The 25,171-nt window shown below is 31.0% G+C and overlaps 4 protein-coding genes and 1 long non-coding RNA gene across 9 annotated transcripts in view; 2 read left to right on the plus strand and 3 right to left on the minus strand.

Moving 5' to 3' along the window:
• LOC126869718 (mucin-3A-like) overlaps nt 1–3,577 on the minus strand; it is a 21,802-nt gene extending 18,225 nt beyond the window's left edge. Inside the window, exon 1 of the mRNA XM_050626598.1 lies at nt 3,429–3,577. Coding sequence (XP_050482555.1) covers nt 3,429–3,439 — 11 coding nt within the window. The 5' untranslated portion in view covers nt 3,440–3,577. The remainder of the gene's footprint in view (nt 1–3,428) is intronic.
• Nucleotides 2,567–13,211, minus strand: LOC126869729 (CTTNBP2 N-terminal-like protein). 2 transcript variants are annotated; one of them, XM_050626636.1, is made up of 8 exons: nt 12,615–13,210; nt 12,403–12,504; nt 12,067–12,291; nt 11,370–11,991; nt 11,115–11,210; nt 10,562–10,671; nt 8,076–8,441; nt 2,567–7,392 (listed from the first exon to the last, which is right to left on the minus strand). In XM_050626636.1, the coding sequence occupies exons 1-8, from the start codon at nt 12,882–12,884 to the stop codon at nt 7,378–7,380; spliced, it is 1,806 nt and encodes a 601-aa protein (XP_050482593.1). In that variant the 5' UTR covers nt 12,885–13,210; the 3' UTR covers nt 2,567–7,377. The 2 variants fall into 2 exon arrangements, with proteins under 2 accessions (XP_050482593.1, XP_050482592.1); XM_050626635.1 differs by having other exon boundaries at nt 2,567–8,441; nt 12,615–13,211.
• Nucleotides 13,153–20,787, plus strand: LOC126869719 (chitin synthase chs-2-like). 4 transcript variants are annotated; one of them, XM_050626601.1, is made up of 20 exons: nt 13,153–13,299; nt 14,002–14,243; nt 14,411–14,652; nt 14,842–15,138; nt 15,205–15,423; nt 15,515–15,814; nt 15,923–16,350; nt 16,424–16,670; nt 16,769–17,043; nt 17,172–17,382; nt 17,530–17,777; nt 17,927–18,119; nt 18,240–18,394; nt 18,496–18,795; nt 18,902–19,101; nt 19,172–19,481; nt 19,566–19,742; nt 19,823–19,990; nt 20,064–20,292; nt 20,449–20,787. In XM_050626601.1, exons 2-20 carry the CDS (start codon nt 14,071–14,073, stop codon nt 20,646–20,648), a joined length of 4,572 nt encoding a protein of 1,523 aa, XP_050482558.1. In that variant the 5' UTR covers nt 13,153–13,299; nt 14,002–14,070; the 3' UTR covers nt 20,649–20,787. The 4 variants fall into 4 exon arrangements, with proteins under 4 accessions (XP_050482558.1, XP_050482559.1, XP_050482557.1 ...); XM_050626602.1 differs by having other exon boundaries at nt 13,172–13,299; nt 14,142–14,243; XM_050626600.1 differs by lacking the exon at nt 13,153–13,299 and having other exon boundaries at nt 13,734–14,243.
• On the minus strand, nt 20,668–24,865 carry LOC126869763 (uncharacterized). Its single transcript, XR_007690988.1, has 2 exons — nt 24,785–24,865; nt 20,668–22,130 (listed from the first exon to the last, which is right to left on the minus strand). It is a non-coding gene; the product is annotated as an uncharacterized LOC126869763 (long non-coding RNA).
• On the plus strand, nt 22,616–24,663 carry LOC126869736 (another transcription unit protein). The gene is made up of 5 exons (XM_050626648.1): nt 22,616–22,839; nt 22,934–23,358; nt 23,434–24,024; nt 24,101–24,302; nt 24,392–24,663. Exons 1-5 carry the CDS (start codon nt 22,722–22,724, stop codon nt 24,559–24,561), a joined length of 1,506 nt encoding a protein of 501 aa, XP_050482605.1. The 5' UTR covers nt 22,616–22,721; the 3' UTR covers nt 24,562–24,663.
• Nucleotides 24,866–25,171: the final 306 nt, after the last annotated feature.

Here is a 25,171-nt window from a genome sequence, read left to right on the forward strand (position 1 = left end):
TCTCTTTTTTATTATTAAACGTATGAAAGTACTTTCGATAAAATTGACGTTGATTTTTATTGGAATGGAAACATAATTATGGAGGCTGTGGAGAGAAGTGGACGATATTTATAAAGTTCTAGACATCAAGACAATGAGGAAAGTTCATGTACAAAAACGTCGTTCCCAACTTTTATATCCCGACGCTGTCGTTCGGACGAAAAAACTTTCAACAGTTTTAACATTTTAATAAGAACTTTAACAATTTCTTCATATTCTCTTCAAACACAAATCTGCAAACGATAAAGAAATACCATTAAGTCGGAAGCAAAACAAAAGAACATGGCAGAGTCAATTATAAACTTTATGCATTTACGAGAAATTTAAAAATGCAAAAATGCACAGAATGCGCGTAATACGCAGAAACATATAAAATATCAAAAGTTCGAAACTCGTTATAACATTTACAGAGTGAAACAGAATTTCCGTGTAGATAGTATTCATTAAAGTATGAGTCTGTATAAATATCCACCGTCTAATTATACGTATAGTAATTTAGATACGCGTTAAAGATCGGCAGTTCTAGTGTAAATGCGTTGAGTTACCGTATCACTAACAGAGACGGAAGCGCGACGAATGACTTATACGATTTATTGAGCAGACGTTGATCCGGAAGACGAGCCCACTTTCGCCAGCAGAGTAGCGTGCACGGTGTACACGTTAGGCTACCTACGACCTCACAGGACACTAGGCCCGCTTCACACATGCGATTGCGATTCCTCACGGCCTCTCTTTCAGACACCTAAGAAACAGTGATTGTCCTCCGCGTTTTCTCGCGTGATACGAACGTGACGAAGGAGGGTGGCCGCGCTGGTAGTGGAACTATGACATAAGTGAAATTACGAACACACGTGCTACCGGTATACACACGCAGACACTTTCTGCGCCGGCTCTGTCGCGATCATATCGCGCGCGCTACCGCGATTATCCATTACGGACGTAATCATAAAATAATGAGGATGATTTTCTAGGATACTTATGAAATATTATATTCAGTAAAAAAGAAACTGGTATATCCACAGGGAAATAGGAGAAGAACGAACAGCTCTTATCTCGTGATTTATGTCCTTTCTTCTTCTTCTAAGCAAATTATGGCATTGTTCGAGTTAGGGGCGTTAAAAATATACAGTGATTATTGATTGTTTTTGAAATGCGTAATGCATCATTTTGAGTTTAGTACGGAAGATAGGGAAGAAAGGTGAAAACATTTCCGTATCGATTTAAAGATTGTTAAGAGGAAAGGGATGTAAAAGGGGGGATGCAGGTACTCTCGATGGTTTCTATCTCGTCTACGAAAACTAGATATCCTATTTTCCCAACGAACGTGATGCTTTCTACGTAATATACGGTAACAATCCAGTTAATTTCTCAGGAACGTAAAATGTTACGTCTTCGAATGCTAATTCATCTCTATCTGCGCCTGAGTATAGTAATGCGTCTTACGTTATTAATCTGTAACCACGGCTTTCTCCGCGAAATTGTTGCTATGTAATAATAGAACAGGAGGAGGAAAAAAATAGAAGAGAGGAAAATGGATTTAGTTTTGCCCGTGGAAACCGGAACTCGGAAGCGAATCTATTCGGCGGATTTATAGGTTCTGACGTGCATGACGTTAGCGAGGAACAGCTTGGTAGAAGTGTGTTCCTTCCATCGTGAGATACAACGCAATGTCGACCATGGGAACCCCTTTTCTTTATGTTTAATTAATCACAGTCATAATTATGCTGTTCGACGGAGCTATATTGTTTTAAGCAGCTTAGTATTTAAGCCGCTGTTTACGTCATACTTGTAGTGTCACGAAAATGGGTCAATATTGAGAAAAAAATGTCGAATTTGAAAAAAACATATATATATTCCATTTAAAAAATAGAAAATATCTAAAAATGAAATGAATCAATGTTAATGGCAAATAATAAATTTTCGAAATATATAATATACGTATAATTACACAATATTATGTTCTATCTGTAAAGTAGGACGCAGTGTCACGAAAATTAATTATTGGGAAAAACATTATATTTTAAAAGTATATAATATATAATTTTATATCGTTACATTCGACTTAGGAAATAAATGCTTATCAACGAAGAATTATGTAATTTTCTATCGCGTAAAATACTAACTTACCTGTAGAAAAAATCAAGATTAAAATATTTAGATCGCTATAAAGATAAAAAGCAGTCATTATTCCAGTAATTACATGTTTAGTAAACTACTTTAAATTTAAACGTGGAAATTTATGAGAGAGAATAAAGTTTGGTATAATCAGAGGAGATTATGGCGCATACACGACCATAACGCCAAGCTCGATATTCGCATACTATGCATTGGGAGCACAAGATACCTTTGCCATCCTTCAGTAGTTTTAACAAAGTTTCTTTCGATCTTCCTGCGCGGAACAACGAAGTTTTCATTCCCGCCATGCCGTAGAAGAATATCAATGAAAGCGGAAAACAAAAGAGGTCTCGGTGAATTGGATCAACGATAAAAGAGGAACAAGGGGTGGTTTTAAAACTTTTTTACTCGGTTTCTCTTTTTTTATGCTATCAATATCGTATATTCTTATAATTTTAGCGGTACATCTTTTTGTTAATCGCCTTTCACGCATTCAACCTCCTTCGTGTCGATTATACGTTCTCGGACTCCAAAAAATAAGGGTTATTTTTTTGTGCGTTTCACAATCGAGGAACATACCGCACTACTTTCCCCACCGCTACGTATTTTTGTCAATTTTACGATTCTTATAATATATATAACATCTCCATGATATATATATACACACATAATATTCATTTACTGCTCTCGCAAAATGAAAGTTAAATCGGACAAGGGTCTATGGAGCGGATCGATTAAAAGATATGATCGATGAGAACAGTAACCAATGTTAAAATATTCTACGAGGTGATAAACCAGTCATAGATGCGACGAATAAAAACTCGATACAGAGTAGACGCTATACTTCAATAAAACAATCTCGATATTGTCTATACAAATACATCTGCTGTACATACATAAATTACAGAACAATCTATTTGTATCAGGTATGATCAGTAATAGTTTGCTACGATTGTACTTATCATTTATTATCACCATCTAAATCATATCACTTCTTACCTCCTAATTCAGAAGCGTAAACGTAAACAATACGTAAAACATTAACGAGTTACCTTATCCTACGTATATATAGCTAAAGAACATTTCTAAGAAATGACGAAACAGAAAAAGATACCGCTAGTCTCATTCATCAACATCGCACGTTTTCTACGGTTTCTCAAGAAATAGTGTGAAAGCACAATCTCCCACGTTTATTGCAACGCGCGGCGAATCACAACAAATAGAATCAATGCCGAACGATTTATCGTCAATCAACATTATACATACGTACGTACGTGCGTAACATCCAATATCTCTCTCTTCTGTCACCCTTGCGAATCACTTTGCTCGTATTCCTACGGAAACGGCTCGAGGATACGATAAACGGCACACATCACCCGGTGACACGGGGCAAAACGTTTGATACTTTCGCTCCCGCTTTTAGAATCGTATCACTGATCGAAATACGAAAAATAGAAAATAAAAAATACGGCGATATCCCGCCAACAACGAAGAACAGAGTCGTACGAGCAACAATAGTACCACCGGTACTCCAGAGCAATCGGTGTACATCAAACAAGTTGGATGACGCGCGGACCAGGACCAAGTTGAAGGGTGCGCGTCGCGAACGAAACGTAGGACGATACTGAGGAGCCGTCCGCTAGGCATGCAAACCTCATACCGCGCAAGGATCTCGCGAATCCTCGCTTCTTTGTCCATCGACTGTCACGGCTCGCTATCTCTATTCCACTCTTTCCATTCACGTTTCCAGCTGTTATCCCATCTCGCTTACGCTCGCCCCGCTCACTTCCTCGCTTTCTCGCTTCCTCGCTTCCTCGTTCGAGTTTGCGATCCTCCCTCTGATGTTAACCTCTCGCGCTCTCTTCGTCTCCTAACTCCCTTGCATAGACGACCCCATACGTATATATGTGTCAGTATGTGTACGTGTGCGTGTACTAGGTGTATCGGACAACCTAGCCGGCGAGCGCACGCGCTATACGCGCTGCTTACCTTTTACCATCCTTACCAGAAGAGAACAACCTCACACCCACTCTCACCTTCTCTCTAGGTCCTCCTCCGGCTTCCTCTGTCTATCTCCTTCTGCTCGCATTTCCTGTAACCCTCGCGCGCTCCTTGGTCATCTTCTTCCTATGTGACCCGATGTTATCTGTAATGCTTTCTCTTTTCTTCGTTCCTCAGATACATTTACACCTTGCACAGATTCTAACTCTCACGTTTGCGTGTAAGTAGATATGTAGTACTTGTAGATGTATGGTATCGCATCAAGCGTATACGTATAACGTGTATGGCTGTGTAGCTTCTGTTGAGTTGCTCCTACATCTTCGCGTAATCATCGTCTTCCCCCTTTTTAATTCGCTCTCCTCTTTTTTACGCTTCACTCTCGCTCTTCTCTCGCTTCGCTCTTTATTACGACTCGTGTCGCAACGCGCCGCTCTAAAGCGTTTTCCTTCGCGTCTCGACCTTCTCTTATCCTCAAAAAAAATCCTCTACTTCATCTCCAAGAATTTATACCTGTTTTAATGTAGCCCGTTTTAATTACCCTCCGGTTTCTCATTTTCTGTGTTTTTTTTAATCACACCGTCCCGCGAGATTTCAACGTATCGCCGATTACCCAAGTTTTCTTCTTTCTCCCCCTTTTGTTACCCGTATAGCTGCTTATATCGCTGTGTTTTTATCGAGATCCTCTAGAAATTTTTCCCGTGAAATCGAGAAACTTCGATCGAGATTACATCTCTCGTTAAACAGACTTTTCGTTAACTCCGAAGAAAGTGAATAGGATGCACGACGGTACGATTACGCAACAGATGGAAACTTCTCAAGTGACATCGGAAAGAAACAACAGCTACAGGCAATGAATTTCTAAATGTATAAACGAACAAATATTTTACATTTCTCGCATCCTTCCCTTAGCGAATTAAACAGAACTCGAGCGGGTGAAGTTAAAAGAGGTTTCTTTCGCTTCTTTAATATTCATTCTGCTTGACGAACATCTTCTTTTTTTTTTTTTTTGTCCTTCTCTTTGCACGAATCTTTCATCTTGAATAAATCGTTGTTAGGTATTCCCAAAGTATGAAGAAACTAGGGAGATTGCGCGTGTTCCTTACGAAATGCAGCATAATATTTATGCATTTGACTGGAACATTCTCAAAAAGAAAAAAGAAAAAAGAGAAAGAGAAAAAAATGAAATATTGTAGCTAGCACCGGACAAATATCTGTGTTCTTTAAAAAGAAAAAAAAAAGAACTCGCACACTAAAGACAATCGACGCGCGCGCGCACTGAATATTTTCACACGTTTTATGAAATCACGGTCGCATGTAAAGTATAACGAAAGGAAAGTGAGATACATCTTTAAATAACTCCGATACATCGTTTTTTTTTTCTTCTATGTATGTATGTGTGCGCCTGTATCTGTCGACAGGAGTGTGTGAGTGAACGAGTGTGTAAGTGAATATGTAACAGTGTATGCGTGTTTATACGTGTACATCTTTCATACGTTTATGAGAACGTAATTCCATCCATTTATAATTTATACAAGAGAAACTGTGTACAAACGAATAATTTTATTCATGTCCTTGTTATAAACTCTGTATTGTGGGAACGAAATTTGTACAGAGATTTCGTAAGATGTACCGAGCTCGGCAGGTAAAGGATTTTTACAGCCGAAAATTATTCTTAATAGCCTCGTACGTACGCTTGGAATCTTTTTAAAAGATTTACGACGAACGACGCGTATATGCGCGTAATAGAGACATTCGAATTTATTTCATTTACGCGTTTAATAAATAGAAAAATTAATAAACAAGCGTCATACGAAGATACTGAGAATATTTCTGCTTTTATTTTTGATTCAGAAATCGCTCGTTCCACCTGATAAGATACATCTTACGGAACACTGTGGATCAATAAGATCATTGATATTACTATTGTTTAACATTCATGATTGCGCGACTGGCCTGAATCATTGGAAATTTTCTCTCAAATCAAACGATCACGTTCATAGAAACACATAGAAAATAAATTGCCTCCTGTGTTTCTTTGATTTGCGATCAATTATCGACAGTCGTGATATCTGAAGAAATCTCAACATGGATATGATGGTCGCGTGGACTTCGAATAATACTACTTTGCATATAGGTATTGTCAAAACGATAACGGTTCAGTTGATTTCCCTTCGTAACTCCTCAAATACCTGTCCCGGAGCAAATCAACAAGTTCACGATAAGAACCACTTCCAGACTTATTCCTGTTTTAGCTGCTTGTCTCGAATAAATTCGTTCAAAATGCTTTCGTCCAAGGCGTAACATCATCGGTATATTGACGATGCACGCAATTACGTCAGGCAAGGCAGTGATTATAGCATATACTGTTGAGTCATCTCACGTCAAGTCGATCAATTGTTTCAAGAAATTTTTAACAATATTCTTGTATATATTTATTAAAAGTTGCTTAAACTGTATTTTAAAAATTATGAAAATCATGGTAAATATCAATAAAATATCGTTAAAATCTTCCTTGTTCCTGCAAAAGGCAAGTTCATATTCTCAGTGTATAATCATTTTTATCCAATGAAGTAATCGTGTTTAAAAAAAAAAATAAAGGATATCTTCGATGGAAATTTGGCAATTGGATGATTTAACGTGAAATAACCCTTCCATATCTTTCCCTACCTAAAAGTATTTCTTTTATTAACATATTACATGGTCTAGCTCCCTGTTGCATAAACATTTATTATTCACGTCCACTGTTAATAACAGTATCGTTCTTTCTTACGAATAGCACGTTACAACGATACTAATTTTATCTAATGACTTTTAGTGTAATTCGGAAAGATCGCGGATAATAAACTACAGAATCTACAGAGTCTACCTTAAATAGTTCAAATAATCCCGTTTCTTCGATTGATTCATTTCGACTATAGTACAATGTTACAAGCATGATTCTTGGTTGGTTGTGGTGATGTATCGCTATGGATCCATAGATCCGTCCAATGTCGAGATCTAACAATATAAGTAATGATATCTTATGGTACGCGATGTATAATCAATCGATGAACAAGTAGTTCGAGCACTAACGTTTCTTTTCGTTGATTCAGAAACGTTGCTTAATGGAATCCCGCGTTGCGTAGTTCCAAACATACTACCCCAAGTTTTATTCGTGTAACACGGCTTTCAGACTTTCTTAAACGTTAATAATGCTTACTTTTTTTTGTACCCGCCGTTAAATCAACGTGGCTTTGTCTGAAATCATATTCACGAGTTCTGAATTGCGTTCACGTATAAAAAGGATCATATAGAAGAACAATATCGATTCATCGGATACTCAAGGAAGTTAATCGTGCAGCAAGTTTCAAAAGAACATTCTCGTTACCAAAAGCCTCCCATAATTTACAGGCAACATTTAATAACTTTTATTTAAGAACCAATTAACGTAACATAAGAAAACAGGAAGAATAGGACGTGCTCGTTAAAAAATTATGCAATGAAAATGATTCGGGATAAGGGAAAAATAATTTAATAATTTTATAAGTATTTAATTAACATGAGAAGCTATAGAATGTTATAGAATAATTGAACTTCTGCAGGATATGTAAAATTTTAATAAAATGTAAAATATCGTAAATATCGTAATGATATGAAAGTATAATAAGAGAAATAATGGCCTTTTATTCAGTAGCTTCATTCAATCATAATTATTTATAAAGTTCCTCCTAAATAGAAAATATAGCAACGTGTTTGCAACTTGTGCAAATAAGTAGCTTTCTTGAGCACCCGATGAGACTTCTAAAGTCATTGACAAAGAGGAAAGAATATATCAGGAGATAAGAACATAGAAACATTTAAGATGCTGGCACTTGAAATGAAGTTGAAGTTGTTCATCCGTATTAATCGGATGAGAAAGGCAGAGGAGCTTTATTACTAACCTCTTCATCGGAGGCTTGAGTAAAAGCTCCTATTGCCTGTTGGACTTGCGGAACGGTAGGTCCACTAGTAGGATGCGCCGCAGCTTGTTTACCAAGTTTTACGGCGTCCTGTGTTGCTTGAGACTCAGTCCTTCTAATATAAGCAGCCTCCTTTTTAGGTGGTACTACCGGCTTATTTGGCGGCACTGGAGGAGGAACACCGCGAGATACTGGTGGCTTTTTCGAGGGCAGCATACCGGATGCTTGAATCGCCGAACCAGAGCCAACATGAAAACCAAGCTTTCCTGTAGCTTGTGTCGACGGTATAAGTTTTACCGTGCCTCCAGGATTTACAGGAGCAGGTACAACCACACGTTTGTCTACAGCCTGAGGAATGAATACACAGGAGATCCGATTTAACGTTCCGGTTATCCCTTTGAAGCACCCCCACTAGAAGGGCACATATAGACGATCGCTGCATTTAAGATAATGATTAAGAACAGAAAGAAAAAAAAATGGGGCAGTCGAAATTATACCAAATCACCAATCTAAAGCAAAGAAATAAATCAATTGCCAGAGAAATAGTAATTGAAGATGTTTGAAGAAAAGATCAGCTTGTTAAGCTAAGCAATTTCATGATAGATATGTTTATTAATTTTTAACTACAACCAGAACTGCATTGATTCCTAGTAACTTAATATATAATTTGGTAAAGTGAAAAGAGAGATTATTATAAGGTAATACGAATTTTATTTGCTTGCGAACATAATTAAAAAGAATTGTAACGTTCTACTATAGAAACTGTATGTAGATCTACTTTTCTTTGTTAGAATAGTTACATTACACAACTTGAAAAAATAACAGGTGAATAACCAAACCATGGTAAAGTTAGCAATAGCAAATACAAGGTTGCAATTAGGAGGGCAAGCAGGGAAAATTTGTAAATAAGGCTCAAAAGTGAGTTGCATACAAGTTTTAATTAAGGAAATAATCAATGTACATACTAAGTAGTAATCTTATGTACAAAATAAGAATAGCATAATACATAAGTTAGACTTAAAATTTGATGGTGTAGTAACTTATATAAAATAATACAATGTGATATAATTCAATGTGAATTAAAGTTTACAAACATGTGTGTGTGTATGTGTGTGTAATCAGAAATAAAAAGATGAATTTTTTGTCATCTATATGATAAAAGAATATTCAATTACAACTATAACAGCGTAACTATAACATGATATAAATTTATCATAATAATTTAAAAAATTGTAATAATAAAATGTTTATGAAGTTCCGTTGTAATAATTAAGAAATACCTATTGAATTGAAAAAACATGCAACGCATCTGCAAGATGTGTGCATGCAACATTAATATTCATATGTATACTTATAACTTACTGTGCGTGTATGAACACCTTTATTTTCTGCTTTGCAATAATATTTTGTGTATTTTACATCTTACATTTGTTTTTTATATAAAAATATAGAAAATATCTATTGTTCATATTATTATTTTAAATATATACATCGATTGTTTTTCTAGCTTAGCAATTATATTGATTGCTTTTCATGTCATTATAGTAAGTACGATCAGTAACTTACGTACGTGTTAGAAGAAGAAATAAACCAATTTTACCCCAAAGCAGTTTCTGTTTGTTACACTGATTCATTAGAAATAATACAAAAAGTCAAAAAATACGCAATAACTGTGCGTTCTATAACAAGATGATAAGACATATTTATATTTATCATTATCATGCAATAATCATACAATAAAATTATTCTATATAACATTCAACCTGAACAAAATATAAGACTAGAAAATCCTATTTGATTATGATACACATATAAAATAATATCATATAATATTATTAAACCTAATAGATTAATTCAATCATATTTTGATTATTTTTAGAAGCACTTTTGTTATCATTAATAATCATAACGATAATAATAATAACAATATTTAACACTTAAATTTTTGCTTGTACGGTCACTTTTATAAGTATAATTTACATATTCATAAATTAATTTATGTATTTTGGTGTTCTATTCATTTCTTAGCAAAATAAAATTTAACATAAATTATGGATACAAAATTATCATGCTTATATGCTTATATTATGAAGCAGTGTATTAAATTAATGTATTTCTTTTTAAATCACATACAAAGATCAATAATTTATTTTTTTTAATAAATTTTACTTTTAAAATAATTTCTTTTGAAATTACATACAAGCAATATACTGTTCAAATGTTTCCATTCTAGTAACATATTATTATGTTGCTTTTGTATATTCTGTAAATTTTCATACAAATTAGATGCATAAAACATAGTGGTGTTTTAAAAATCAACATAATTGATTGAAATGAAAATATGAAAGATTTTAATATTATGAAAGCTATATTATGAAAAATGATTTTTTACAAGTATATGCATAAATGTGTACTGTATAATATTTTCAAATTAAAGTAGAATGTGAAGGAAAATGGGGATAATTTACCTGACTTTCAGAAGACGCCGCAGTTTCTCCAGTAGAAGATGTAATGTTGGACGTGTAAGTGACGCCGCGTAATGCCTGCCCAGGAGTTACTGACCTAGCAATCCCAGTAGCTACAAAGAAATTAGTATAAGTATTATTTCACTATTTTAAAATACCTATATTCAAAATATTGAAATACAATTAAAAATATAATGTATAATATTATTCCCAAAGTATCAGCACGAATTGTTTAGTTTTATGTAATCTTTAGAATAAAATCTTAAATATAAATTATTTATTGTATTAACCCTGTATCAGTCTGAACCAGCATTAAATTATAAATTATCGCATCAACATCAAATAAGTAGAAATAACAAATTCATATCAATATCAGGTGCATTACACTTATGAGCAAAAGCTATAATTACCATTCCTTTTTCAATTAACAGTCAAAATGTAATTTATTAATTCATCCACTGTCATGCAATATAAAAATTCTCTTAGAGAAAATATATCCAAAATATTTTAATTTGATTATATCCTATTTTAACTTTAGGATAACTGCTGTTCTTACTTGGACCGCTGACAGGAACACTAGATACCGTGGCAGTGGGCTGAACAACTTTACTACTAACCATTGGAGTCCCAGTACCCAGCACTGTACCTTTAACTGCACATAAGATGTAATTATAAAAATATTCAACAATATTATCAGTATTCAACATCATAATAGATATTGAGAATATTATTTGCTTGCTATTAGTGCTTACTAAAATAAGTTCTATTTATGTATGTAACTGTAACATTTTAATTATTATGCACAACATACTTGTTTGTGGTGCACTAGCAGGTTTAACTGTAGGCATAACAACTAAATTAACTGGTTTGGCTGGGGGTGGTGGTGGAGTTGCACCCACACCTCTTGGAGAACCTCGTGTTTGAGACTCTTTCCATACATCCATTTCAGTTCTAAGTTTATCTAATTCTAATTCGAGATCTTTAGCCCTCTTTTCTTCTTTTGCTAAGGCTTGTTTATATTGCTGTCTTTCCATGTCAAATTGCGCAAGTTGTTTCTCCAATTCTGCTTCCATTTGTAACGACTTTTTACTTTCCTCTTCGAGTCCTTCAGCCATAGAATCTATCCGAACTTTTTCTTCGCTTAATATCTGTGCCAAATCTTCTGATCTTTTCCTTTCTTCTATATACTTCATAATTATCTTTTTGCGTTCAGCAAGTAGAAGAAGTACTATTTGCTTCTGTCGAGTTTTTTCTTCCTCTAAAGTTTCATTTGCTTTCTTTAATTCTAATTCCAGTCTTTTTTTTTCTTGTTTCTCTAATTCTAATTCTTTTTTCAATCGTGTCCTTTCTTTTTCCAAGCCATATGTAATATCGTCACCCTGGGCAGTATCATGTTCATGTTTTCGTTTTTCTTCTTCTAATTCCTTGATAACCTGAAGTAAACTAAGTATGAATATACAATTTACAATATTCATTGCTATTTAAGTAACCAAATATGATATACATACTGCTCTGTGCCTAAGCTCTGCTTCTTTAAGAACTTTGGCCATTTTAAACTGCATACATCTTTGTTGTGTCACAAGTGCTTCTAAAGTAGCAACTTGTTTATTTATTTGATTTGGTTCATGTTCACTGACACTACCTACTAATACAATATCACGTGCAAGTGCAGCATGTGGATCTGATGTCCCACTCAGATATCGAGTATTTAATAGATGTTTCAATTTTTCTGACTATAAAATACACAAAAAACCTATTTATGTCTTAAATATTCAATATCGTATTGTTACTATAACGGTTAATGTTAATTATAAAAATGCTCCCATTAATGAAAAATAAATTACCTTTAATACTGCTATTACAATATCTCTTGCCTGCAATTCTCCTTCAAGATGCCCTAATAGTTTTAATAAATCAGTTTTGCTTAATTCCATTTTTGGATTACGCTACAAAAGAAATGTAAAAAATTATTATCAATGAACATATAATCTGCATGATAGATTATTTTCTTCAAACAGAAGTATTTCTAAATACATATAACTATATGTATACATACTTTTAATGTATTGGAGGAGTTCTTATCAATTGCCTCTATATTGTTAGGTTGTTGTAGAGTCTGTTGATGCTGTTGCTGCATCGGTGACGGCGACGGCGATGGTGACGACGATGGAGACGAGTGTTGTTGATAGGATTGTGAGGATGGTGTAGAAGTAAGAGACTGCATCTTCGTAGTGCAGACCGAGATGGTCGTCGACGATCCGGATGATCCATTCGCCGGTGAAACACTCGAACTTACATTCATAGCATTTTGACTCTGTGATGCCATTTTTGAAAAAAAAACGAAATATCGGGGGGGAAATTCACCCCTGAAGAAGACGTATAATTTCAGGGAAAAGTACTTAAAAAGTACTCAAAGAAGGTATTCCGCGGTTAAACCGATTCAACCTTCGGTATTAATACTTTCATTTGAACAAAGAAGACTTCGGCCCGGAGAGCCAACTTCGGGGCACGCCACATCGCTTCAGGATTTCTCTTTTCCTTTTCGAACTCGCTTAGATTATGCCGAAGGAATTAATCCGGCATTTAACTTTATCCTCGATTATTGACAAATGAAGCACAAAGCGTAATTCACAGATAGGAACCTATCTCGTGAAAAGTGCTACGAAATCCATTCATTATCGATTATTTCTTATCGAATGTTACGACTCAGAATTCGATATGATTTCAACTTTATGGCAGCGGTAAAATTAAAATCTTGTTTGAATGTATTGCTCATATACTTGCTTTCAATCTTCGCTATCATTTTTATAAATTTTTACAATTTGTTATTAAATGAATAAAACTGATTAGAGAATATAATTACTAGACTGCGGATTTTGATGCATTTATAGGAAATTTTAAGATGCAAAAATGCTCAACATTTATGTAATATAAAAAATATATAAAATATCAAATATATATTACTTCTTACGATATCTGATGAATAAAACAATTTTTCTATATATGTTCTATGTTTTTACTTATAATCATAAAAACGCGAATTTGCATAAATATACGCAGTCTAACAATAATTATTATTAAGATTTGGGATACTTTTGTCTAAAGTTTTGAAACAGTTCATTGTTGCATAAAGATCCTAATTTATTCATTCTTATGTTCATATCTGAAACATTTTTAATGCATATTACTAAATAAAAAATGATAAATAAAAATATCAACTGATGTTTCTTCTAGTAAAATAATATTTTTACATTCATCTATTTTTAGGCGTAAAATATATCATTTAATGATTCTACTCCATTTCATATAACACACTAGGCTAATAATAAATAACAATGAATTCTGTTGATCAAAATTCATTTCTTAATAAACCTAAATATCGTCTTAGAAAAAATAGAACATTACTGTAACTTACTTGTTTCTCTATCTCCTTGATCTCCTAGATCACAGATAATGTAGAAAACCCTTGACAAATTTGAAATCTTATCAATTTTATCAGTATATTGATTGATATGCCAATGAAAATTTGGGCTATTGGTGACACATCAATGACTAAACTTATTAGTAAGTTTTATTCTTGCAGCATGTCATCGTCGAAAGACAATAGTTTAGAACCTTCATATGAATTTCAATATTCTAACGATGATTTTTCGGAATATGAAGATGAAAATACGTCGCAAAATTCGTAAGGATTCATCATTTTATTTATATATATAATTTAAAAGTTTCAAGTATGTAAAAGTCTAAAAAAATTTCGAGTAATCTACGTTATAATATCATAATTTAATATGTGTTTAAAAAATGTCTACTTTGTTAATAGTTACCTTACTGAATTTACTCACTTAATTGTAGGCTTCCAAGTTCATCAAATACATTTTGGGATATATTTAAATATTTTCCAATAAAAAAAGAAAGTGCATCTATGCAAAATAAAAAATGGTTGGATATTTCTATGCAAATTATTAAAGTATTTGTATATGGTATATTTTTCTGTATTGTCCTTTGTACTGGTTTAATCTCTAAATTTGTAGTCATTTTTGCTCTATCACAGCTCAAAGATGAAAAGTCTATACAGTTCTGTGATTATTATTCAGGTAATTTATTTAATATTTATCTTCATTAATTTATATCATTATAAGTTTATAATTGTGCTTATAGTTACTTAAAATTATAAATCTCATTACAATTATGTTCATAATATATTTACATGTAACTCTTTTTTAATATAAATTTTACATTTTATACAAATAAGGGTACTATTTCAGTAACATTTAATATTGTAGAATATCAAGAAGAACTGGAAGCAAGGATTTCCAAAAAAGGCAAAATAATTTGGACATGGTATATTATTTCTATGTTCCTCATACCAGAGTGTTTCACAATACTTTATGCAATATGGTATTTTCTTTTCAAAAAGAAAGAAAAATTGCCTCCAAAAGAAGCTATTATAATTCTTTTTGTTTTGGAAACAATTCAGTCAATTGGTGTTGCATCATTAATTTTCTATAGTCTTCCACAGCTTAATTCTGTGGATGTTGCTGCAATCTGTAGTTGTATTTGTTTTATTCCTACCATTTTAAGTAAGTAAATCTATTTGTTAATTAGTTATGAAAAATATAGTTAACAAATTTATACTATTATTACAGATTTATTTATACAATATCACAAATACATAAGAGCAACTAAGATATTTATAGTAGTCCTAGCATCCAATGTTTTAGCAGTAATTGCTCAAGGTTCAGGAACAGTTTTATACTCCTTTCTGAATTATATACAACATCCTCTAACATGGATTCTTCCTATATCACTTCTGTTATCTTCTTCTCGTTGGTGGTATAATTATGTGACACACAATAGTTATTGTGGTAAAATTTGTACATAATTTAAATCTATTATATCTTCTGACATGTTTTTTCTAATTTACAACTTTTTAAAAAAATATAATTTTTTATTTAGGTTTCATAAATTTATTAGCAAAAAATAAGATAGATTTATCAAATAATTGCAATGTATTACAAGGATATATAGCATTATGGAGATGTTTAATCTTTATTTCAAGTACTATAGTGATTTCAACTTTTAAAGAAATCCATATACAAGAATTTTTTGAATTTTTGGGACAGAATGAATATAACATAGAATTAATCAAACTATCAAATAAAGATAATATTATAGATACTATTATAGATACTACTTCTGCACCCCTGTATACCTTTTTATTACAAATATTTTGTGCTTTTGTCATATATCAAGTAGGTAAGGTATACATTTTTATTATAAATATGATAATAATAAATTATATATTGTAATAATTTTTTTTATTTTATCTTGTATAATTCTAAAAATTGTTTAATACCTTTACAGCAATAATTGCATATAAAACTCAAATGCATAAGTTTGGCTTTGCCCTGCCAATAAGTTTAATTACTCCAGGGACGATCTTATTAATAATGATATTTTGTGTATCAAGAGAAGAAGATTCGTGTGCATTTCATAATTTAATACCAGATTATTTATTCTTAAATACACCTAAATATAATAGTATGACAGAGTTTCTTTTAAACTGGCATATCTGGTGCTGGATAATATGGTGGTTATCACAGATTTGGATTACAGTACAAATCTGGTTAGGTGAAAAGGAAAGACTTGCACCTATAGAGAAAATTTTCTATCATCCTAGTTATGATGCATTCCTAATTGATCAATTCTTAGGATTAAATAAGAGGAGACATGAAAATTATCATGTTGTTGAAGAAGTAGAAGAATCTTCAGACTCTATTACAGAATTTGAGGTTTTACTTTGTTTAGTATTTCAAAATGAAAGTTTGTTTAACTGCTGATTTCTAGCTGAAACTTTTATTTCAGAGTAGCAATTCAAACGAAATATGTGATTTTAGTAATCCTAATTCCACACTTTCTCAAAACACTATAAGTAACAAAAGAAATGCTTATGTCCCTGTAATTTATGTTTGTGCAACTATGTGGCACGAAAATAAAAAAGAAATGAACGAATTGATTGGAAGTATTTTAAGATTAGATAAAGATCACTGTGCCATGAAAGTTACACAGAAGTATTATAAGATTTCTATTAATGACTACTATGAACTTGAAAGTAAATAACATACTTATAATTAATTATGCAAGACATGTAGTATATTTCAATTAAAATCTTTAAAGTATTAAATAAAAATGACATATGAACTGTTTCAGCACATGTAATGTTTGATGATGCATTTTGTTGTATGCATGGTTGTATTGGATCTTGTAACCATAAAGATAGTGAAGTATGCATAAATGAATATGTAGCAACATTTGTGGAATCAATGCAGGAAAACATAAAAAATCTTGGTATACTTGATTTACCACCAACTAAATATCCAACTCCTTATGGTGGTCAACTAGTTTGGAATTTACCAGGAAAAACACGTTTAACAGTACATCTTAAAGATAAAAATAAAATCAGACACAGAAAACGATGGAGTCAGGTGTACTTAATCATATTACTTTTAATATGAGACAAAATTATATTTCTATAAATTTAATTCAAATAGGTTCTTTCTTAAATACATAAATTATATCTTTTTATTTTGTACTAATTACTGATATATTTTAGGTCATGTATATGTATTATCTTCTTGGTTATTGTTTCATGAACTCATCAACAGATTTTGACACTAAAGAATTAATAGCAGAAAATACTTACATTCTAACACTAGATGGAGATGTTGATTTTCGACCAACAGCTGTTAAAGCATTGCTAGATTTGATGAAGAAAAATAAGGAATTAGGTGCAGCTTGTGGAAGAATACATCCCATAGGAAAAGGTACCTCCATAGATATCTAAGTTTGACATAAAAATTTAACATATGAAATATATTCTTATTTCTCCTAAATTTATTTTAAAATTTATTAAAAATTAATAAATTAAAGTATTTTGTAATATAGTTTTAAAAATATATTTTCATATGTAGGTCCCATGATTTGGTTGCAGAAATTTGAATATGCTATTGGGCATTGGCTTCAGAAGTCAACAGAACACACAATAGGCTCTGTTCTTTGCAGTCCAGGTTGTTTTTCTCTGTTCAGAGCAAAAGCTTTAATGCAACATAATGTTATAGCTAAATATGCAATAAGGTCAACTGAACCAAAACATTATATTCAGTATGATCAAGGAGAAGATCGATGGCTTTGTACACTAATTTTACAAGCTGGTTGTAAAGTAAGAAAATGTATATTTATACCTACATTATACTTCAAATCATAATTTAAAAAAAATTAATTATTTTTCTAAAAAATAAGGAATTAGATTTAAAAAATGCTTTATTAATTTATTATAAATACCTTTCTTCATTTGTTTCATTCAATTAGGTGGAATATTGTGCAGCTAGTGACGCTTATACACATGCTCCAGAATCATTTGAAGAGTTTTATATTCAACGTCGGCGATGGATTCCATCAACCATGGCTAACATTTTTGATTTACTAAATACATCAAGGGAAACCAGGAAACTAAATAATAATATTTCATGGCTTTATGTAACTTACCAATGGATTTTAACAGGTAATTTGGTTCTATAAATATGTATAATTAATAAATGCAGAAATAGTTATTCATATATTATGTATTAAAAATATATATGTATATCTATTATTTATTTATTTATTATATTACTTTATGTAGGTAGTACAATTATAGGGCCATCTTTCATTTACTTAATGATGGTTGGGGCATTTGTAACTTCCTTTGAATTAAATAATTGGATAAGTTTCTGGTGTAATTCAATTCCAATTGTCATTTTTGCTTTAATCAGTTTTTTTGGTGATGTACACAAACAGGTAATAATCTAAATTATCCATATACAATGTAAATATAACCAATTTAAAACTGATAATTATTAATAGAATTAATTTACAAGTTTTTATTAATGTTATTACAGCTTATAGCAGCAGAAACTATTTCTGTCTTATATGGTGTAGTAATGATGATTGTATTAATTGGCATAGTATTACAAATAGCAGCAGATGGACTCCTTGCACCCAATGCTCTTTTATTTCTTATTGTAATCGGTCAGTTCGTAGCAACAGGTTTTTTGCATCCTCAGGAACTATCATGTTTACCTTACGCAATCATTTATTATATTACTGTGCCATCTATGTACATGTTACTCATTATTTTTTCCATCTTCAATCTACATAATATTACATGGGGGACCAGAGAATCCAAATTGCACAGACAAGTATAACTTTATAAAAAAAATTATCTTAGTATTAGTTACTAGTAAATTAATTTAGTAAATTATTTTAGTATTGCTTCTCATACATTATGAATTATAATTTTTATAGGCATTAGAACAACAAAATAGGAAGCTAAAGAAATCTGAACAAGAGGGAACTGTTGCTAATAAATGCCTGAAATCTTTTTTACACAATTTGTGTAAATGTAGATTTTATACTCATAAAAATTCGAAGAAATCAGAAGAATACTTAGAATTTATCTATAATTCTATAAATGAAATTAATATTCGTTTAAAGCATATAGAAAGGTATTAAACTAATGAAAACTCAGAAATGCTATAATAAATATATTATATTTAAATTTACTAAAATTTTTAGTACCTTAGAGCTCAATAACATATTAAAAGGCAATATAGAAGAAAAAAGCAACGATCAAAGTAAAATATACGATGAAGTAAAATTAGAAGTGTCTGAACATTTAAACACAGATACAGAATCAGAAACTTCAGAATGTACCTTTACTAATAACAATCAAGAAGATCCAAATTACGTAATAAATCCTTATTGGATACAAGATGAACATTTGAAAAATGGAAAAATAGATTTTCTATCATATGCAGAAGAAGAATTTTGGAGGCAATTAATTAAAAAATATTTACATCCTATTGAAATTGATGTGGAAAGGCAGGTAAGTATGATTTTTACAAGAAAATAAATAATTAAAATTGAAAAATTAATAAAAACTTTTATGGAAAATTAAATTTTGTTGCAGCAAAAAATTTCAGAGGGGTTAATAGACATACGTAATAAATGTCTTTTCAAATTTTTTATGATAAATACATTATTTATAGTGGCAATATTCTTGTTGCAAATAAACAAAGATGTTTTGCATGTCCAATGGCCATTTGCTGTTAAATATAACATTACTTTTATTAATGACACACATGAAGTAAGTCTTATGTTCTCAATGTGCTATGAATATCATTTCTGACTGATTTTAATCTCATTATAAATGAACAAATTTTTCAGATACATATACTCAGAAACTATATGCATTTGGAACCAATTGGATGTCTCTTTATTATTGCATTTGTTTTCATTTTGTTCATCCAATTCTTAGCTATGTTAAGTCATAGATTCACTACGTTTATCCATGTGCTTGCTAATGTGAAATTGAGTTTAGCATGCTTTAACAAGGTAATATTATAAAAAAGAATTATTGTCAAATATAATTTAATTTAATTGATTTAACTTTCATATTTCTTTCCAGAAAGAAAATTTACCAAATGAATTAGTTACTAGTACTCATGCAAAAAATATAGCTGATGGTCTCCAAAGTACAGTAGAATATCAAACAATACATAATAATAGGTCTGAAACCTCTTCAAGAAAACATAAAACTGTTAGAGAATTGGCGGAAGAATCTCAAAATCCTACGAAGCGACCTTCCAACTTTGAAGTAGTTTTCAATATAAAATTAAGGAACCCTGATATATCTGGTATTTAATTTTAGTATAACATATTTAATAAATTATATTTTAATAATAATATTTAAAAGTAATATTTTATGATATATAATATTATTATAATGATAAAATATAACAAAAATAATAATTATGCTTTAAAATAATCTTATATTAAATGTATTATTTCAGGATTTAGAAAAACAATATCTTTAAACACACCAAAAGGTGTATTAGAAGCTTTTGAACAACATCGTTCAAATATTTTAGCAGAACATGAGTTGCAGTCTCAAAATAATGCAGCTAATGAGAAAGAAATATATCCAAAAAATAAAAATTCAAAAGGGCCTGTATATGATAACCCAACATTTTTAAATGACAATAATGAATAAATTTAATTGATAGTATATATATGATTTTATACATTTATTTTATATACGTTTATTATATTGAACAATAAGATCTTCTACTTTGTACAATCACTACAAACATCTGTAAATTATGGATCCAAAATAAATTTGTTAAAATAAAGATAGAATTTGTTTAATTTGTTCACTTATTTTCATAAAGTAATAAGAAATGTTTTAAAAAATGTGTACTTGGCAACATTTACCTTGTGCTTACTTGCACACTTGCAGTTTATTTGTTTAAAATTTATTTTCGTCTAACATTTTAATAAACAATGAAAAACAATATATGTAAGTTCAAGAATCACTTGCAAGCACAATCAATAATTGAACACTTACACTATAAGTAATATCATAATGTAAACAGCTATAGTACTGTCATAAAATATACATATAATATATATGAATATATGAATGCATGGTGGCGCCTCTATCACTTAAAAATTTTGCTTCTTCATAGTACTACAATTTCCACTCTAATAATATCAGCCTACACCCAGTGAAATCAGAAAATAGTGGGTCTATGTGAAAAAGTAAGAAAAAGATGTAGTATAATATTTTTTCATCCGAGATTTTGTTTCCGAGAAAATCGAATTTAAGAATTTGACAAGGATATATAAATTTGCCTAATTCCAGACTGGACAAGAATAAATAATCGACAGAAGTTTAAACTATATGTGAAAATAAATCGAAAAGAATAAAATAATATTTTTTCATAAGATACTTACGTTTTTTCGAGGAAAATAGATTTGAAAATGATTATTGAAATTGAGATATCATGCGCGTGTATCAAACTATTTCGTAATTAAACATGTTTAAACTTTAGTTTCTTGAAAATGAGATTTTACAATGAATAGAAAAATATTATTGAATATTTTTGACTTATTTTCATATGTATATTAACTAATAACCTCGTGCTCAATGTTTATTCATACCTAGTTGGTACTTAGCCAAGTTAAAGTATATTTGACGAATTTTTAAACTCAAATGTTTCAAAAAAAGCGACATATGAAAAAATTTTACTGCATATCTTCGACATATTTTTTCACGTAGAATCATCCTCTGTCCGGTTGTTCTATGATTACCGTCTCACCCTATATATCTATTTTAGTTATCAAAAAATGGACACGTCCGAAAAATAATAGTATGTCTAAAGAAATATTATATAAAGAAATATAAAAATAATATGTGTAAATAAATATTGTTACATTAAATTGAGATACTTTTTTAAAAAAATGAATGTACAATTAATCAATTACACAAGTTGCATTTATAACATGCAGGGCGACCACGCATCGATATTTTAGAATTTGGAAGAAGTATAATATATTATAGGAGTTAATATATTAGAAGAGTTAATTATATAACTTCAATTTATATAAATTCAAATAAATGTATGTATGGATATACATTACTTAAGTCTGTGACATGTAGAATTAGTCTGACCGTAAAACGTCGACATTCTTTCTGGAAAAAGACGAACTTGTTATTAATTAAAATAATTAACAATTTATCACTTGAAATATTTAATATATTATTTACTTTTTACATAGATAATTAAGAGTAATAAACAAAAATGAAAAGAATAACATTTTGCTTTTTGGAAAACGCAATTTTCTATTTCAATTGTAGTTCCAAGCATTTGTAAAGTTTCATCTCTGTGTTAAAAATATTTAATACATATAAAAATATGCATTTTTTTATTTATTCAAATATACAAATTTATTTTTTACGTTTTTTAAATAAAGATATTATAGAACAATTAATTATTATATTAATATAATAAATGATGTTAATAAAAACACTTTACTGTTTATCATTGTTTGACATAAATTGCGATTGCAGCGTTCTACAATAAGCGGCCGACTTGTAAAGCGCATCTGTGACATTAGAGCGCCTCATCCCCATCATGAGAGTTACTAAATTTGTGACTGTCTTTACAGTCTACTATGATGTGTTACTATTAGTACGATTCTGACATCTTCTGACTGACGAACAGTAAATAAGTACTTACTTATAGTTTTAACCTTCTTTGCTAATGATATTAACATTTTTAAAATGATAAATTCTCCTGAGTCCGAAAAAAATAAACCGATAGATTCTGAGCAAAGTTCTTCAGAAAGTTCTGAAGAAAATAAAGATGACAATGAATCTGAAAAATCGTTGAAAACAAGAGGTTTGTCAATTACAAAGGATAAACAATCAATGTATTTAGAATTAAGATTTAATAAATAAATTAAATACTGTTTATATACATTATTACATTGCAGACAGTGTAAAATCAAGTGATAGTGATGGAGAAGCAAGCCCAGCTCCTAAAGAAAATAATAGTGGTTCTGCTTCAGAAGCAGACAATGAAACAAAAAAGTCAAAACCGCTAATAGATTCTGATTCAGAAAGTGAGGCAGGAGATAAACAAACTTTAGCTCCAACAGCAGATGCCCTTTTCGGAGATGCTAGTGATATTAGTACAGATGATGAAAAGGACAAAGAAGATGAGAAGAAAGAAAAGAGCAAAAGTAGAAGTAGAAGTACAAGCAGAAGCAGAAGCAGAAGCAGAAGCAGAAGTAGGAGTAGAAGTAGAAGTAGAAGCAGAAGTAGAAGCAGAAGCAGAAGTAAAAGTAGGAGCAGAAGTAGAAGCCCAGAGAGATCTGATAGTGGTGGTGAAGGCCCTAGTCAGGCTGTTATTGAAGATGTATATATAAAATAAGTTATTTATAATTAAAAGATTCTTCACAAGCAAAAGATATTTACAATTCATTATTTTTAGGATGTAGATAAAGAAAAAGAAGAAGAACCAGAACCTCCACCAGAGACAAGAATTGATGTAGAAATCCCAAAAATCAGTACAGATTTAGGTCGTGAAATACATTTTGTAAAACTTCCAAATTTCCTTTCAGTAGAAACACGACCATTTGATACAGAAACATATGAAGATGAAATTGATGAAGAAGAAACTTTAGATGAAGAAGGTCGAGCCAGGTTGAAATTAAAAGTAGAAAATACTCTTCGTTGGAAAGAAACTTTTGATGAACAGGGTAAAGTTATCAAAGAAAGTAATGCCAGGTTTGTAAAATGGTCTGATGGCAGCATGTCTCTACACCTTGGCTCTGAGATTTTTGATGTATATAAACAACCACTTCAGGGTGATCATAATCACCTCTATATTCGACAAGGAACTGGTCTTCAAGGACAAGCAGTGTTTAGAACAAAATTGACATTCCGTCCACATTCTACAGAATCCTTCACTCATAGAAAAATGACAATGTCTTTAGCAGATAGATCACAAAAAACTTCTGGTATAAAAGTATTATCTCAAGTAGGAACCAATCCAGATCAAAATAGATATGAAATGATTAAGGTAAATTATGTTTGTTTAATTCCATTTTATCATGAAATTTGTGTATAACACAGCACTTAGGTCTATTATTATACAGAAAGAGGAAGAGAAATTGCGAATGGCAATGCGAGTTCAAAGTAAAACAAAGAAAAGTACTGCAGGTAGAGGAACTACTGGAAGATCTGTTGGTGGATATGGAGCTGATGCTTATCATGATGATGGTTCAGATGACGAGGGTGCTATTTCTCTTGCAGCAATTAAGAATAAATATAAGAAAGGACTGAATATTCCTGTTAAAGGTAAGTTATACTTGACTTACTTAAATAAAATAAATAAATTACTTAAAAGACATTGATTAAAAAGTACTTGTTTATTTTTATATTTTTAGCATCAAATATATATTCATCAGATGAAGAAGGTTCAGACTTCGAAACATTGAGACCAAAAAAAAATATCAAAGGAAAGGTTCTCAAAGATTCAGATGAAGAATCGAATTCTAGGAGCGCCTCAGAAAGTGGAAGAGAAGATGATAACCAGGCTGATAATGCCAGTGATTAAAATATTACTATTTTACTAAAGTATACATATATGCTTTATAATATAAATGTAATACTTTGTAATATAAATGAATAAATTAATATTTTTTTTGACATAAACAAACATTCAAACATTTTCAAACGACATTATAAACAAACATTCAAACATTTTCAAACGACATTTTTTCGTCTCCGACAGATATAAATAAGTGTAGCGACTCAGAGAAATCAGTAAGAATATTTACCTTTCGTCTATCGAGTATATTAGTTACCATTCGTCTATCAAATATTATAATTAATTACCGTTCGTCAACCGAATAATTACCATTCGAAGACTTAGTTATCATTTAGTCAACAGAAGAATTTTATATCCGTCAGTCTGTCAGACAATTGTCAATATCGAAATCGAGTAAGATTTGAATAAATCATTACATATTGTTAATTTACTTTTTGAACAACTTTAATCCTCTCCCATGCCAGTATAGCACATAGCAGGTTAGCAGAAACTGCAACTTATTGCCAGTTGTATTAAACGTCAGTTAACGCTACCTTCTCGTCGGCAACTAAATAGAACGTAACATTTTAATTCTGTCAATTTGAATTTCAATTGGTAAATTTTGAGAAATTCCTAA

This window comes from Bombus huntii, chromosome 9 (assembly GCF_024542735.1).
Source record: "Bombus huntii isolate Logan2020A chromosome 9, iyBomHunt1.1, whole genome shotgun sequence".
Classification (NCBI taxonomy): domain Eukaryota; kingdom Metazoa; phylum Arthropoda; class Insecta; order Hymenoptera; family Apidae; genus Bombus; species Bombus huntii.

What these genes read in the sequence shown, in the direction of transcription:
- LOC126869719 (XM_050626601.1), top strand. Translation starts at nt 14,071, where the DNA reads ATGCCAATGAAAATTTGGGCTATTGGTGACACATCAATGACTAAACTT. An exon ending in ACAGAAAACGATGGAGTCAG is followed by an intron (nt 17,044 to 17,171) that starts GTGTACTTAATC and finishes GATATATTTTAG; the next exon opens with GTCATGTATATGTATTATCT. An exon ending in TTTTACAAGCTGGTTGTAAA is followed by an intron (nt 17,778 to 17,926) that starts GTAAGAAAATGT and finishes TCATTCAATTAG; the next exon opens with GTGGAATATTGTGCAGCTAG.
- LOC126869729 (XM_050626635.1), bottom strand. Translation starts at nt 12,884, where the DNA reads ATGGCATCACAGAGTCAAAATGCTATGAATGTAAGTTCGAGTGTTTCA. An exon ending in ACTCCTCCAATACATTAAAA is followed by an intron (nt 12,505 to 12,614) that starts GTATGTATACAT and finishes TTTCTTTTGTAG; the next exon opens with CGTAATCCAAAAATGGAATT. An exon ending in TTGTAATAGCAGTATTAAAG is followed by an intron (nt 12,292 to 12,402) that starts GTAATTTATTTT and finishes TGTATTTTATAG; the next exon opens with TCAGAAAAATTGAAACATCT.
- LOC126869736 (XM_050626648.1), top strand. Translation starts at nt 22,722, where the DNA reads ATGATAAATTCTCCTGAGTCCGAAAAAAATAAACCGATAGATTCTGAG. An exon ending in GTCAGGCTGTTATTGAAGAT is followed by an intron (nt 23,359 to 23,433) that starts GTATATATAAAA and finishes CATTATTTTTAG; the next exon opens with GATGTAGATAAAGAAAAAGA. An exon ending in ATAGATATGAAATGATTAAG is followed by an intron (nt 24,025 to 24,100) that starts GTAAATTATGTT and finishes ATTATTATACAG; the next exon opens with AAAGAGGAAGAGAAATTGCG.